This window comes from Tauraco erythrolophus, chromosome 9 (assembly GCF_009769465.1).
Source record: "Tauraco erythrolophus isolate bTauEry1 chromosome 9, bTauEry1.pri, whole genome shotgun sequence".
Taxonomy (NCBI): domain Eukaryota; kingdom Metazoa; phylum Chordata; class Aves; order Musophagiformes; family Musophagidae; genus Tauraco; species Tauraco erythrolophus.
The window spans coordinates 29,243,171-29,260,535 of record NC_141473.1 but is presented as its reverse complement, the minus strand read 5'-3'; the positions used below and the strand labels follow the sequence as shown (position 1 = coordinate 29,260,535).

The 17,365-nt window shown below is 37.2% G+C and overlaps 1 protein-coding gene across 2 annotated transcripts in view; it reads right to left on the bottom strand.

The window, feature by feature from the left end:
* Window positions 1-592: 592 nt before the first annotated feature.
* The window catches only part of TSPAN14 (tetraspanin 14), a 44,087-nt gene continuing 27,314 nt past the window's right edge, over window positions 593-17,365 (bottom strand). For both annotated transcript variants that reach the window (XM_086616602.1, XM_086616603.1), the window contains exons 3-9: window positions 16,560-16,610; window positions 10,904-11,050; window positions 9,916-10,086; window positions 6,589-6,714; window positions 5,126-5,170; window positions 4,481-4,600; window positions 593-2,534 (exon numbers count right to left, since the gene is read on the bottom strand). In XM_086616602.1, coding sequence (XP_086472728.1) covers window positions 2,463-2,534; window positions 4,481-4,600; window positions 5,126-5,170; window positions 6,589-6,714; window positions 9,916-10,086; window positions 10,904-11,050; window positions 16,560-16,610 — 732 coding nt within the window. In that variant the 3' untranslated portion in view covers window positions 593-2,462. The remainder of the gene's footprint in view (window positions 2,535-4,480; window positions 4,601-5,125; window positions 5,171-6,588; window positions 6,715-9,915; window positions 10,087-10,903; window positions 11,051-16,559; window positions 16,611-17,365) is intronic.

Sequence of the window (17,365 nt, the reverse complement as noted above, 5' to 3'; positions counted from 1 at the left end):
AATATTCATCCATGACATTGGCTCTTGTCATCAGCTAATTTCAGTGCATGAACTCCAGATATTTTTATATCTCTGACACCATGATTTTCACCAACTGCTGAAATTACTTACCAGCATTAGCAGCTCTCTGTGTCAAAAAGTGACAAAGGGAAGTGTACCCCCTAGATGCAATTTTCAATGCAATGTTTTATGAATAAAAAGTTACAAATACAAAGCATCCTCTTCCAATTTTACATACATCAAATTACTACACGTAACCTTAACAGAGTAAGTTGGTTGATGAGGTGGTGTAAAGTTTCAAGCACCAGAGTTTAAAGCAAAGGTTGTGGGAGACTGCTTTGCCACTTTCGAAGTAGCAGTAACAGTAGCAAGTTTTTGGCTGCTCCTTATGGACTAGATTGAACAAATAAGTAACACAGATCTAAAATTCAAGGTTCTACAGAAGAAATGTTTCTTGTGCTCCCCTCAGTGATCTACTGCTATTGTTTCCTCGCTGTATATCAAAGCTAAAAAAATAGAAAAAAAATATCACAGTGCACTTCTACCGATTTTACGTTCAGATTTTTCAGATGACTAAGAGTAGGCTGTTCTCTAAGGAAATCAGCCATCCTTAAACAAGCTTCCTTTTCCTGTTGTGTCTCAATCACTGGCCAGAAAAAGAACTATGAAAGCTGAACTAAAGTACACATGAGAAGTACAGCATTGTCTGTGAAGTGCTTCACAGATTAAAAGCTAGAAGGATGCCTGCACAATCAATACAGTCAAAGATTCTTACTGTTGATCAGCTTTTGCCAGTGAAACGTTTGTTAATGTATGCATAATAGAAAAAGGACATCAAAGAGATATTTAAAAATTTGTCTTCCTAAGAAAGCCATATACTTTGGAAATACAAGTATTAAATCCTTCAGACAGACTACATGTAGTAAAATATCATTATAAAAATATATACTTTTCTAAAATTTACACTATGTTAGGCACTGTAAATAAATCTGCTCTCCCTGAAAAAAATCGGTATCAGTGGAAGCAGTAAACAATGTTAGTTACATGGCCCACAGTAAAACTGACAGCTACAGCTACTTCCAAGAACTTTTTCAGTTACATACTTCTACCTTAAAGCTAAAAATACTATGCCAAAGTATTTTAGAGAAGACCAGAACACTCACTGAACTACAGATCCATCTACTGAACCCCCAAGAAGGGAGGACAGGAAGAAGAGTTTAGTTTCCTTCTGATAAAAATTTTAAAAATTTGACTTCAGCAGGAGTATTTCAGCTTGATGCAAAAAATTGCCGTGGAGAAACTATTCTGGTTCACCATGTTGTGACTGGCATTTGAACCATGTATCAGAACACAAGCAGAATCGATGATTCAATAGCTTTACAGAAGATGGAAAAATTCAGCAACTCTGATCTTTCACTAAATGCGTATTTCCTCATTAAAAAACAGATTTCAGTAGGGATCAATACTGAATTTAAATTTTTCCATCAGTTATGATATTAGCAGTTAGGACTTGTGAAGATCAATATAGCAGTTGCGAAAGAAAATAGAGGAAAGGCAAAAACCGTCAACAGCTAGCATAGCATGCTTGCTACCTTCCGAAACAAGTTGCATTCTGAAATTTCTGCAGACAGCACTTTTAAAAGATACTACTGATGAAGAAAAAGCTAAGCATTTTTGAAGAGATTTTTTTCTTCTATAAATAAAGAATATTTACATTTTTTTTCAGACAGGAAACAGCATCAGGATTCACACTCCTTTGCCTGAAGTAGAGATTTCTAACATAATGCTACAGATACTCAGATTTTTCCCCTCCTGAGAAAACGTTTGTATTTTCAAAACAGCATGGATTACACAAGCTTTGATGCTGAGCACAAGTTCCTGCTTCTGAGACACTTGTTATTCCCAGTCAAACAAATATCCCTACTTCTGAACTGTTTGTTGGTTTGGGTTTTTTTCTTCAATTTCCAATACCATGATGATTATGTTTGCTGGGTATCTTGCCTAAAAATGGCTGCATGAGTCTACTGTAGAGATTAAAATGATTTCAAGATTCTGAAGAAATCAGCATGCCTTCCGAAAAGATTACATTTTGAGATTGATGGCAGTTGGGAGTGAGAACAGAACAAACTTCATGGTAATCCTTCAACGAAAGAGTTTACTGCAGTTTCATGCCTCCTTGCTACAATCTTTAAAATCTGTTCCACCAATGTCTTGGGAAATTCCATTTCTTCCTCGGAGATCAATGCTGGTGCACTGAGTTGTCTCGTTAGAAAAAAGGTAGACAGGTGTGTTAGGAGATTTTTTTTTTGTGTACCAGCTTTAACAAATAGCATGAGCGGGTTGAAATCCACATAAGGCTTTTGATAACAGGAGTATTTCATGGTCCGTGCATTTCTTCCACTTTAGTGTCCGACCAAAAACGGTAAAATACACTTTTTTGCAACAGGTGTCTGCTTTTATACTCAGAAGGCATTACCTGCCTTTACAGCTTCAATATCAGAAATCAATGTCCTGGCTAGGAAAATCCCAAAAATCTAAAAAGACAAAAAAACAAACCATTTGTGAGATGAAACGCTTGCAATGCATCAGTCTGCACGATGTTTCTAAAAACTAGAGCCTATTACCATCAGTCATTATTGCAGAATGGGAACGTACTTTTGTATTCCTATTACTCTGTACTAATGTCAGTGCAACTACTCTTGTGAATAAAGATAAGCATTCATGAAGTGTCTGCAGGTTCAGATATCATTTCATAGCCAGGATCATTTGTCAAAGTATAGGTATTACTAAAAAGTAATAAAGGCAGCAGAATCTTCCAGGAAATAAAACATGAGAAAGATGCTTTCATGTAACATTTCAGCAGCATTCAAAATAAGCTTCTAGATGCCCTACAGCTAGAAGAAATCCACTTAGTCAAGTTTACTTGAGTCTTACAACATTCACACTTACCTATTGCTAAAATTACAAATCAGGCATTTTTATTTATTCCACAACTTTGGATAATCCAGTCAATTTTCTGATCAATTTTTTTAATACATACAGAACATAATTACCCATACTAAAATGAAATTCTTGTCACAAAGAGTAATTAATGAGAAAAGTCCCAGATTATTCTGAGACATTCAAATTTGAAATTTTAACATTCACTCAAGTTTCTAGGGAAATCTTCCTTTACAAATTGAAGATAAATTCATAACTCAGCACATTTCTTTAAAAATTCTCAGAAAAGCAACAAGAGACTGAGGTGAAGTTTTGGAAAAGCCAAAAGGTTTTGTTTCAGATGTAGACCAGCTCATGTCTAACTCTCATTCCCACCATGAAATAGTTTAATGCACAAGAGGAACTCAATTTGAAAATACAAGTGACTGTGAAAGTGATTTCAAAGAAACTCAGGACAAGAACGAGGACAACATCATCAAGTTATTGTCAGTCAACACATTGCCAAAAGATTAGACCTCATATCTTAAACATCTTCCTAACTAAACGTGGTGTTCTTAGGACATCATCTCTCAAAACCAGGGAAACATTTTCATTAGATAGTGATAAAATATATATATAAAAAAAATAAATAAATAAAAAAAAAAATATAAAAAAAAAAAAATCGAGCAACAGAGGCAGTATTGCCATGGCTGAGAAAAGGTATTTTGCCATCACTCTATGCTCAGCTATTTTCAGTTAAATGGAAAATATCTTCTGCAGTAGATTTACAAGTTTATTTCCCACTGAAGTGATGTAGTATCATAGCAAGAAATTTAGGTAAGTGTAAACAACTGCCACAACAAAAGCAGGATCCACCTTGAAAGAAGTAATCTGACAAGTTTTACTGAGAATTTTGGTTCTTTTTCTTTGATGTACCAAGCACAGACAAGGTACTGGGAGAAGTCACAGTAACTCCTTCATTTGCTTCTGCTAATATCACATTTGCAACCTGTTCACCAATTTCCCTGCTTTTCTGTTCTCAACTTTTTTTGAGCAGTGCTACACATCACTTACAGCCAGCTGAGTGCCAATCTTAGCACTCAGAATCATATTTTAGTCACTTCACATTTGTGATAGAAGGTTGTAGTTCAGAGCTACTGGATTAGATGATCAGAAGCTCTCCCCTCCCTCACAGCACACTGATATGTAAGAAATATATTATTGTATCACTTTATTTTATATAATAATCATATATTGGCATATTGCTATATTAATATATAACAAAAATATCAGTCACATATCATACGTATTATAATTGTGTTGTATTTTTGTAACAACCTTCATTGAAGAACATAATTTCAACAGAATTAAATTAGTTAATATCAAGTATTTTCACTCGAAGTCCCCATCCCTGTAATTTTTTTTGCCATATTATTCTCATACCTGAAAAAAAATCTAGAGTGTCAAAATACTTACTTTACCATAACTACTTTTACCTTCAGCTGATCTATATTTACAAACTTGAAATCTGTTTCAAAATAGCATAACAAAAACAACTAACCTGGAGCAGTGAGATGGCTATAAAGACACCTGCAACAATGTAGATGTTTCGGGGTAACCAAGCTTCAAGAGCAGGAATACATCCTTTGACAAAAATCTGATCATCCCATTGACTCTTGCTCTGAATGTAGAGAGGAAGAATATTACTTTTTCTGCCCAAGTTTATTATAAGATCAATCACACGATTAGCTAAATTAATGATTTGTCACTTATGCAGTAATGTGTAACCAGACTCCAGAAATACATATACGCCCAGATTAAATCAGGCCATGTCAGACACTGATGTTATCTCCCTGTAAATCCTGTTATTAAATACTTTAGAATTAGCAGATAATAGAATTCAGAATTAGACTATTAGAACTAGTGATTGAAATACACATTTGAAATACAAGTCGAACCCCTTTTTGAAACTTTGAAACACATCTTTCCCTTTACCCATTCCATCACTTGTCTTCTCCACCCTCTCACAGTACAAGTTTACTTTAAACAAAGAACAATCTCTACCACAATCTACTTGTAGTATGACATAGCACAGTCAATTAGTTCTCAGAATTTTAAGCTGACATTTATCAGCAATTCCAGTGTTTTTATGGTTTTGCCTATGAAAGCACAGAACACGACAGACAGCAAGATCCCAGCACCTTACCTTCTTTCTGACATCATAGCCACACTGTGTATTCACAACTTTTTGCTGCAAAGCAAAAGAGAGATTTAAAATAAATCAATTGAATTCTACTCACTTCTGTTCACAGGAAGTTTTTCCCATCTTTTAGATTCACAGACAAACAAATCAGGATGTCACAGCTAACCATTTGCAGAAGCGTTTTTAGTAAAAATGAGCAAAGCACTAGCAGAACACAAGAGCAATAATGACAAAGCAGAGGCGTATACGAGCAGGAAAACATCCTCCACCAGAAATGCCAGCTTCTTCTCTCACTTGGCATTCAACCAGCAAGGACCGTTTAACATGAAGCGTAGCAACTATACTGCCAGCATACAGATAAGACATCTGCATTTCCAAGATCAGTCTCATGTTAGCTATTTCACTTAACACCTAAACAGTGAGGCAACAACAAAAGGTACCAGGCTGATTTATTTACACCTGCAGTGAAAAAAATACGCCTCAATTCCATCATTTCAAGAGACATACAACTTGCTATCACAACCAGTTAAAAGAAGTAACAACTGCAAGCTACTTGAGCCTCCCAGTTGACAGTTCAATATCTCACATGTAATCCAGGTCCAAGATATACCTAGTCTTGAAACACAACACTCCAGTTGCAGATCCTGAGTACGAAGACCATAAACACCTTCCAGATGACAACCCAGTTGACATTACTTATCTCCAAAGTTACAAAGACGTTCCTTTAATGACTTTTTTTCTCTGTGTAAGACTTATGAAAACATATGTACTACACAATTATAGCATAATCTACACAATGCATAATGAGTTATATTGAAATATTAGGAGTAGAATCTCATATTAAAAAGATTTGAACATAATTATGTGTCCTTAAATACACCATCAGCAACAGAAAAAGTTGCAGTGGAATACTATGGCTCCAAGTCAAAGTAAAAAATAACTACTGGGCAATCTGAACATGAAATATTTCCCTGACAAAGTCTTTCCCTGGCTGATTTCCAAGACCTTTTCCAAAAGCCTTAGCCATTGGTAAGTTGTACTATCTGCTCCACACGAGGTTTGCTGGACTGACTTTGAGCTGTAACTATACCCACTAATACTATAAAGCATTTTATGTTAGTTCCTACCTCCATGTTTTGGCTTCCACTGAAAGGGTCTAATTTCTAAAGTTCAGTAAACAGATCTAACAAATAAGCACCTAAATCTTGCCAAAAACAGAGAATTGACTCAAATGCTTTAAACTGAGTTTATGCATGAACACTTTACTAGTTGCTGATAAAACAAGCAGCATTTGCACTCTAAAAAGGACTGAACAGAAACACATAAGAGTTTGTCTGCGCAGGAGTAATTTTTAATCATTTAGAAGACCTTTCAAAGCCCTAGTCATCACACCACAATTCAGGAAGTACTTCCTTTCATAACTCTCCAACAACGCCAGAGCAATACAAAGCCAGGAAACAACTTACGGCAGGATCAGGTATACAACAGGAAAAAGGAACGCCGCACTTCTCACGACTTTTGCTTTCACTGCTGCAGTTAAAGTATATGTTAAAGTCCCAGTCATCTGGACTTTGGGCACCACAGCAATGGTTCTGCAACAGATAAACAAACACTTAGGACTTGAGAATATTTCAGAGACAATTGAACAAACTCTCTGGAATGGTATTTGTTCATTGTCTTCACTTTCTCTAAGGCTGTACAGAATCAATGGCAACGTCACAGTAAAAAGTGAGTAATCAATACTGCGGTTCTGTGAAATCAAAGCTATATATTTGCCATACTGCTCCTGGAAACAGGTGTCAGCATGACAAGCGCAATCATAAAAATTATCCCTTTAGATGTAGTTGCTAGATGCAATCAGCGTACGTCCATAAATGGTGAAACAAAATAATTTATACAAATGCTTTGTACTCCATTATTTCCAAGTCAACCATAAGCAGAAAAACTATGAAGAAAGTTTCTTTAAATTTGTGACTCCATTCTTAAATCTTCATAAAGTAACAGGTTTTCTTTTCCTTGTTGACTGCAAAAAGTGGACCCAAATATTTGTGAATATACTTCCTTTCTTTCGAACGAGAAGGTTTTCTCATCCAAATGAATTAACTGGAAAGTCTCACTACCTCAAAGGTCAGTCAACTTTAGATGTATTTCACGTAAGTTTCTTGACCTAAGCAGTGTAATGTAATTACTGTAATTGCAGGTTAGGGAAACCCCAACATTTCATGGAATGTTCAATACCTGAACTAAAAAAAAAGTTAGTTTCTTACAAAGTTACCCTTTGCAGTTTACTGGCCTGGATACTTAAAAGTGCAATTTGAGGACTTGAAATGTTACAGAATCATAGAATCATAGAATGGTTAGGGCTGGAAGGGACCTTCAAAGGTCATCTAGTCCAACCCCCCTGCAAGGAACAGGGATATCTCCAACTAGATCCGGTTGCTCAGGGCCTCGTCCAACCTGGCCTTGAACGTCTCCAGGGATGGAGCATCCACCACCTCTCTGGGTAACCTGTTCCAGTGTTCTACAACTCTCATGGTAAAAAATTTTTTCCTAATATCCAACCTGAATCTACCTCCCTCTATTTTAAAACCATTACCCCCTGTCCTATCACAACAGGCCCTCCTGAACAGCCTCTCCCCATCTTTCTTGTAGGCCCCTTTGAGGTACTGGAAGACCGCTATAAGGTCACCTGGAGCCTCCTCTTCTCCAGGCTGAACAGCCCCAACTCTTTCAGCCTGTCCTCATAGGAAAGGTGCTCCAGCCCTCTTATCATCTTCGTGGCCCTCCTCTGGACCCTCTCCAACTGGTCCATGTCCTTCTTATGTTGGGGGCTCCAGAACTGGACACAGTACTCCAGGTACCATCACAGAGATTTTCCTGGTACCTCATGAAGTTACACCCTCTTGGGATATCTCTAGTATCTCTCCTCCGCCCATTGTCTGTCTTAGGTGAATACAAGTTTTGCGAACTGTCTGCGAGACACTATCTCAGTAAACAGACTTGAAATTATCAAGTTGTGACAGACATGGATGTGAACAGACAGCAGAATTGTTTAAATAGTTGTATTTCCTGTGAAAACTATAAGAGCTGAACAGAATAGTCAGAATAGAGAAAATACGAAGAAAAAAGATTTTAAGTCACTAATACATGTACTATGGAGAAAGCAAGAGCTTCATTTTTGTCTTTCTAGTCCCTCCTTCTCACACATCTACACCTTTCTAAAAATCCATGCAATCACTAAACATGCTAATCTATTTTAGCAAGGTACAGACTATGAGGTCACTTACAGGCCTGAAAGTAATATAATTAGCCAGAGCAAGGAGCTGCCTACAAAAACCTCTCTGGGTCCCAAGGCACACATTGAGAACAGAGCAGGTCAGCCTAAGGAGCATGATGGGCTTCAGTGAGGCATTTCAACATGCTGCTGCACCTTTTCAACTCTTGCAGAACTGCACTTGCTAATCCGCATCGCATACTTACCCTCCTTCCTCAGAACTTTCAGCTGTGGATCAACGACAGGCCAATTTGGAGATTTTTCTGCTCCTTCTTTTTTCAGGTTTATTAGCTTGTTAATCTGGCTAGTGAACTCCTTTTAGTAAGCTCAGCCTTTTATTTTCATTGAAAAGTACTTAACTGGAGTTCAACTGTAAATCAGCTTAGCATATTAGCCTAGCTGATGGCACTGAAACTAGATAAACGAAGAGCAACAACAGTGGACAACTGCGACAAGTACCGGTGTGGGTCATGGCCAGGAGAAGCCCTACCTTACAAAAAGGTGCCCTTAGCACCAAAAGCTAAAGCAAAACAGCACTGAAATCCATCCAGTGGCAGCTGGATGGACTAAGGCAGCTTAGTCAGAGGATGCTTCCATATCAATGCACACAAGAGTGGACAAACAGGATAGGTAAGTTGCTGGTAACATGCAGCTGACCAAACTTGTACCCACAAAGTGCTTTGCTATCAAACTAAGCTGTAAGCACAGATTTCTAAACATGATCTTCTCGAAGATGGAAGACACACAAAAACAACCTTCCTTAAGGGGAAAACACATCTGAAGAAAAGAACTATTTTACCTCTTTGCAAAGTACTCACATATGTACTCTGTTTCTCTCCATATATATTTTTCTAAACACACACAAATAAATAAAAATCAGAAGTCACCTTCACTGATTGTTTCCTGTGCATGATTACAAAAGCAGCTGATTGAATCAAAGTCACCAGGCCCTTACTAGCACAGGTCTTGTCATCTACTGGTGTACAACACTCATTTCTGGTAACTGAAGATTTTAGGACCACAGGAATGCAACATTATTTCAACCTTCCTTGACAACTGCCTGACTAAAGACAAGCCTGTCCCAGTTAACAAAAATCTGCTGCTGCTTCAAGATGAGGTGCATCTCAGAAGATAAAAGGCCTTGTGCTGCATCCCTGTACAAGACTGCAGTGCCTCCTACAATAAGAGTGCAGACTACCAGTTACATTGCACAATTCGTTCAGGATAAAGAGGTTTTTTGTTGCTCACTCTCACTTAAACTGGTGAAACACTGATCAGACCACGGGAGCAAGTCAAGGCAGACAGATGCTTGGTAGAGCTTCCACGTTTGCAGTTAGAACAACACTGTATCTCAGCATATCTTGCCTCCCTGATGCTTTCAATGTAGAAAGCGTAAAACAGCACACCTGTAACACGGCACTATTAGCTACAGAAGACGATAAACCTGTAACAAAAAGGAAAACTTCCACATCTACATATTCTCCTAGAACGCATGAAAAGTGACAGGATATGAACTCACCATTTTCTGCAGTGAATCAATGAGGTTCTGGAGGTCAATATCATCTCGATAGGATTTAATGTTATTCTCAAATAATTCCTTGACCCTGTCCCTCACCCAGTCCTGGAACAGGAAAGCCAGAACTGCCGCTGCCACCTCCAGCAAGAATATAAACACAATTGCTCCACAGAACTGTAAAAAAAAAAAGTCCCAAATTAGAAAAGATCCATTCATTTTGAATGCATCCTTACTCCAACTCCACTAGAAACAGACACAGAGAATTAGGTTAAAATTCTCACTCAGTGCAGACACCGTGAGAACGGAGCCTGCTGAACGAGAATACAATGTAAAGAAGCTTCCAAGAAGTAGAGTTTTCTTTTTATTTTGGTCACTTGAACTCGATAGTACAATGAGTACCATACCACAGTCATTATGCACAGCACTGAATATATTAATAAATGAGAATCTGCAAAACACAGGGCTAAAGTAGTCTTGATGTTACTTCTTGGGTCGTTTCCAGTTTTATAATTTTTTGTCCATCCTAACTGTTTTCAGATCTAAAGCAAAGAAGCAGCCTTGGTATAAAAATAACCATTCCGGTCATTTTGCATCAGCCACTAAAGTCCAAGTTTTGCCTGCCAAACATTTGGAAGAAATTTTTAAGTTTTTAAGGGATTTTGTTCTCCCTAAGCCACTATACCATCTCCTCTCAGTAATTCCTAACTAAGTACGTTCCAGAACATTGTATATTGTGATACTACATACACGATGTTAGATTCTGGTATACATAACAACATCATTGTATAGCAGAATGAATGAATAGAGAAGGAATGTTTTCCAGAAAGGGGAAAATACGCATCGGTTTGAATCTGTATGGCATTTAATATCATTACTCAGTGGGTCATCAGGGCAGTGAGTTTACCAAGTAGAATTTCGTTTGTTACAAAGTGTAAGTTAATTATCTGAGTTTGCTACTAGTTCTTCATTCATCATTCCCAGCTTTACTTACAAACTGCAGAAGGCAGATGTTTTCTCTCAGTGCTCCTACACAACCAGCAAATCCCAAAGTAAACATCACTGTTCCCACCACTAAGACAAGCACCACTGGGTCCAAACCATGAAGACCAGTCACTTTTGTCAGATCAGACAATACACCCTGAAAAACAGGATAACAGAAAAAGGTGACCACTATAACTATGTTTTTCATTTAACATTCCTTCTGGATGTCCATGATTTCTACATGATTCCAAATGAATCGGTTGCAAACCCTTGAGCCCCCACAGGGAAAAGTCTTGTTGTAAAATGGTCATTGACAATACCAATTTTCTTAACCCTAGTAGAAGAAGTATTAATGCAAAGTTACAGCTATCAATTCATGTAACAAGTAAATCCAGTGCAGTCAGCTTCTCAGATTACATTCGCCTATGTCTATTTGCCAAGCAAGATTCCACAAGATGGTGCCAAAAGCTCAATACTATTACTAAATAGTCATTTAGTTTCAAGGCAAAAGAATTAATGCTTTATATTACATTGAAATGCATCAATCAGCACTGCGATTTCAAAATATATAAAAAATTATGAAAATTGTTCTAATCCTAATGTTTAGGTGGTAGAAAGGGAGAGACATTCAAACTACAAAACAGGTTATGGGTGACGTTTTAAGGGAAGAGAAACTAAATCTCGTTTTGATTTTCAAAGGAAGCAGTTTTTTCCTCTCAACATTTTAGTTGTCCCCCTTCTAGTGCTGAATAGTCTTAGGAATGTTTCTCCAAAATCTTGCAAAAATACAGATTTAAAATCTAAATATTTCCCTTTCAACCCAGATAAAATTCTTACATCAAAAGAAGTTATCTATTTCCTATAAAATACTTGTAGTTTGCCTAATCTGGCAGCAATATTTTCTTTTTTGTTAGCTATCTAGAGACACCATTTATCTTGATAATAATCTTACCTATTAAGCCTGTCTGTCTAGGTCTTAAAGAATTTCTAAGTCTATGTAAAGGTAATGCTAACACAGTGAAGCCCTTATTTCTAGGTTAGGTCTTAAAAAAATTAAGTTTATATACCAGCCATCATAAAATTCCATCAAATACATATAACACAAGCTTCTCATGTAACATGCAAGAACAAGATGCAACATGCAGAACGGACAAACAGCTGAGACAAAGTTAGCAAGACAAGGGACATCCAAGCAGCCTTGCAATAGTCTGACTGTTACTCATACACTCATCAGCAATACACAGAACATTTTAATAAGGAAATACGTCTCCTTTAAAACAGATAAATAACAAAAATCAACACAGTACAATATCCCATAATTACATGTTTACTATCTTTTTTTTTTCCTTTATAAAGTATATTCTCAAGCTAGCTACGTTTAGTGTAAGAGAAATACATCAGACAGACTCAAAGTAATTCATATAAGCAGTCTAATTCTGCCAACGGAATGTAAATTCTCATCTTGCTACCCAGGTATTTGTGCTAGAGTTAAGTGCAAAGAATATACATCCTCAGAGAATACCTTGGAAAAATCCATATCACTTTGTATTTGAATGCTTACTTAAAAAAAAGTCTTCAAAATACAGCATTAGAAGAAAACGCGCACATGGAGAAACTTCATCAGTTGATGAAAAGACACTGATTAACAGTAGTACAGTGATACACAGGAGTTCATCTTCTTTCCTAATGTGTTCCATAACAGATCTTTTGAGAGCTGTTAATTTGGCAACAGCAAGACAATAGAGTTGTTTTTACCAAAACTAGTTGAAGGGATGAAAAGGAGAGGGAAAAAAACAGTAATTGAACGGCAGAATTCAGTATTGCCTTGTAATAGCTGATGACTAACAGCTGAAATAGCCTATTAAAGAGTGGCCATAGTTTATGGATTTCTCAGCATTCAGAAAGTCTTGGGAAACAAAGACTTTTCTAGTTAGTGTCACCAGTGACACATCTCCATCCTTACAGGCTGTAAGACCTCACGCCTAACTATCAAACTTGGTCTACTGTGTTAATTATGAGAATCCCACCTAATTAAGCCTTGGCACTGAGCACACAGTCAAGACAGACAGGACAAAATTAACTAGGCAAATTCAGTGTCTTTGAAGAACCAATACACCACAAAACTAAATACCGTGTGACCAGGATGTCGAAATTTTCACAACTATTTCCAGCCATCTCCTTCCCACACCCAAACTCAAGCTTTTTTTGTGACAATCTCACTTGCTCAAGCAATGTCTTTCAGAAGAAAATTTCCTCTGATGAAAGTATGTTATGAAGAAAAGTTGGCAGGAACTGGGCTCTATTATTCACCCTCAGATGTTGCTGGTTCACAACAGTTTCTTCATGTTCACATTTGATGTTTACAGCAAGGTTGTGCAGTTCTTTTTTTAGCCTAACAAAGATGTTAAGTGAAAAATCCTGAAGGAAGGAAGTAAACAAGAGAATTAATTTAGGGGACTATCTCATTCCACTTACTCATCTCGAAAAGGATGCTTCTGCCTGTGCAATCTGCAGGATGGCAACAGCTCTTTGAAGCACTGGCTGCCCTTTACAACAGCACCTAGTTTTCCTACAGGCATACAGAAGTGAAGTCCAATACTTGAAGTCAGTGCCAAAAAAATCCAAGAATAAAACTCAGCCTTTAAGTCATACTTTCAGTCACTTAGAACAGTAAATTAAGAGTTCAACTGTAGATGCTTAACTTGTTTTCCACTTTCTTTTAATGTTTGTAAGTATTATGCGACCATCTCAACTGAAATCTGTTGGTAACAGAGGACAAACATGGACTGTCTTTAAAAAAAAAAACCTCTAATATAGCCCATTAACAAATGCCAAACCAGTTACTGTTTTGAGATACACTGGTCTGGAAACTACAAAATACATCTGACAAGGACAGAGTTCATTTCTTACAATGAAGTTCTGTAAACTGGATGTTTACTGTCAATATCACACTGCCACTGATTCTAACACAAGTTACGTGCACATACCTTACGTACAAACACAAAGAAAGATCAGCAGATCTTTAAGTACACTTAAGTACTTAGATGATTAAGTACACTTAATCATAGAATAAGTTAAAGCTGAAAGAGACCTGTCTGACACAGGGGAGCCCAAAACTGTACATGGTACTCCAGATGCAGCCTCAAGTGTGATGAATATTTTTGGAAGAAGCTCCTCCCTCAACCACTGGCCACATTGGTGCCCAGTATGCTGTTGGCCTTGACATGAGGGCACACCTGATATTCAACTTATTGAACAGGAGCTCAAGGTTTTTTCCTCACAAAACTGCTTTCTGGGCAGTCAACTCCCAGACCACACTGACACATGGGGTTAACTCCATCTCAGGCACACGATTTTGCATTTGTCTTTTTTTTTTTTTTAGAAAACAAACCAAAAACTTTCATAAGATTCCTGTTAACCTATTTCTCCATGCTTAGTGTTTTGAAGCAGACTGTCTGCTCCCTCTCCATTTGTTATTAGCCACGAACTTGCTGCAATGAAGGTAGACTGACTAGCCTCTAGTTTCCTAGATCTTCCTTCGTGTCTTTCTTGAAATGGTTTTACCAATAAAAACTGTTTTCCTGACAAAAGGGCTCAGTGTTATTCACCTTACTTCTATTAACAGTTTATTATCATTTATTTCCTCTTGGTGATTTTTGCAATATCTCTTAGGTGACGAATATTAGCACCTATCCAGTTTTTATTGTGTAGAGTTCTAACATTTTAGGCAATTTAACTTTTACATTACCGTTTAGAATAACAAAACTCAGTTATAAGATCCTAAGGACAGGCCAATCAGATACACCAGTTAGAGACTGGATTTGACTCAAAATGGGTAACACAAATCAGGATGGGTAACATTTTAACATACAGTATTTTCAACATTTCTCACAAACCAGCATTCTCATTTCAATAGATTATCATGCTAAATGATGCAAAGGATTTATATTCAGAAAAAGAGACTGCGGAGGAAACAATCTGAAGTGCAATCCCAGTGGAAAAACAAAAAAACCCAAGAAAAATCAGAGAAGGTAAGAGGATCCAGTGTACTTCATGTTGCACTGAGACAGGATGTTCAAGACTTTCACCATCTGTCGTTTATCTTTGAGTTTACTACTGCAGCACAGCTTCTGTAATTTTTTTATCTTACTTCTATCTATTGTTCACCAAGACGTTTATCTGTAAACAGACAGATCCATACAGGCATTATGGCTGAAGAATGGCAATAGTATGAAAGACTGTCCACATAGCACAGAAGAATAGATATAAAAACAATGTACAGATTTAAGGAGCTATTCAGAAGTTCAAAACCACAGGAAAAGCTTTGAAGCACTTATGTGGAAGCTAGGACACAGAGCAGAAAATAGTTCAGGTAAAATTTAAGAAATAAAGACAGAAAAAGTCTGTCTCTGCTTTTAGTAACTTCAGTGTACCATAAAGTCCATTTGGAAAATGGAGGTAGTTGTGAGCTAGTCATTTCCAACCACACAGATCCTACGTGTTTCTTTACCGAACAGAAGATGATGTCTGAACATGAGAGAATACAAACTCAAGGTAAGTTTAACACCCTCCCTAAAGGGCTGGAAAGAAAATCCTTTTATAATAACAGAATAGGAGGTAAATGCAGTTGTGCATTGAGATAGGCTGCTTACTATACATCAATGATATCACTAATCTAGTTGTGAGAACGCGTGCACACACGCAGGGAGAAGAAGAATAAATACCTCAGCACTAAGATCATCATAAAACTCTTTCACTTCCCAAAAGTAGAGCAATCCCAGAACCTCTCTGTATGCAGCTTCTGCCTATAAGCACTCTGATTAAGGAAATGTTACATTGCAACGGTAATTGAAGTGCTCCTACTTAGCAGCACAACTGAACAGTGAGGGCACCTGCCCTCCATTGTTAATTCAGATGCAGATATGCAAATCTGCTAGTAATAGTCACTTTTTCCTACTGCTTGCCATCATGTTAAAGTCATGCTTTTACATTCATAACTAGGGGGTGAACCGTTTATTTCCATACCTACACCATCTCTTCTCTTGTAAGAGGAGAACTCTGTAGGTACATGCCCGCACAGACTTCCTCTGATTTAGGAAGTTATTCAGCTGAAAGAAATCTTTGCCAAAAATAAGTATTTTTCAGCTAGATGATGTTTCCCAATTCTGTACCTCTACATGGAGACATAATCACTTAAGCAACTCCAGAAGGATTAAAGTAGAAGACAACAGATGGCCTGAAGACCAGAATACTTCAGAAAGTCAATCCCAAAGACACATGTGTTTGGTGGTGGGGTTTTTTAATATAAAGAGAGATGATATCTTTTACATTCCTCCCAAATGCTTCTTGTTTTTAATAAAAAGAGGTGGGTAGATAAGTGTATTTTAGAAAATATGCTTTCAAAACAGAATTAGTTCATAAAGACTATTCATAAAGATTAAGTTCTCCCTCTTACAAGTTCACAAAAAAGGTCTAAATATCAAGGGCGACAGCTTAACATCTGACCAGGGACAAGAATGAAACTCAGTTTAGATCATTTGAACATGGTCCTGAGCTCAGATGCTACTTTTAACCTTTGCTGCTTCCTGAGGAAGCAGTTTTACTGAAGCTGGGGGCAGGAGAGGGTAGCCACCAAACAAAGACAGATCAGTCATTTCTGCCCTTACCTTTTCACTCCATGCCCACAGACCAGCTGCAAGGAAGGCCACTCCAGCTAGCTAAAACAAAAAAGAAAAAATGAATTAGATATACTAATCAACACATTCTCAAACAGTTAGCCAGTAGAACTGTTGCTTAAGTAAAACAAATATCGTCTGTAATCTCCGACAATTCCTCCCGATGAGTCAATCTCTTGCAAAAAGGATTTAGAGTGCTTTTATTCCGTAGTATTCTTGCATTTGAAAAGCTAAAGTATTTCAATTTGATTACTCATAATTAGTCAATAAGCACAGTACTAAATAAACAATTCTACACAGTAGTGTACAAGTGTGAGTTATCCTTGTCCCAATGACTTGCTCTAAATCTTTTTCCTGGATGTTTTGAGGTTATTCTCCAGTTAGTCATTTTATAGTACCAACCCCCAGATGGTAGCCATGCTTGACTCTTCATAACTTCTCAGTGTCAAGGCTCATTATACTAGTCTCTCTTCTAATTAGATACGGTTTGTCTTCTGAATCCTTACCTTAAGCCTTTTGAATCAAGCTGAAGTAATGGTCCATCCACTTACTTTCAATAAGCAACAAATCTAACTGATAACATACAAACCTTACACCAATTCATGTTTGTATAATAAATATTTCTGAATTATAATAATCCCAATGAAAAGATTCTTGTTCTAGTCTTTTATTCCCTTTCCTCATTGTCAGGCAGTTTGTCTTTAATATCCAATTTCAGTAATCAAACTAAAATGACCTCTCTGCAAACCGAGGGTAGCTCCCTCACATTACTTACAATGGCTTTCTACTCTGCTATG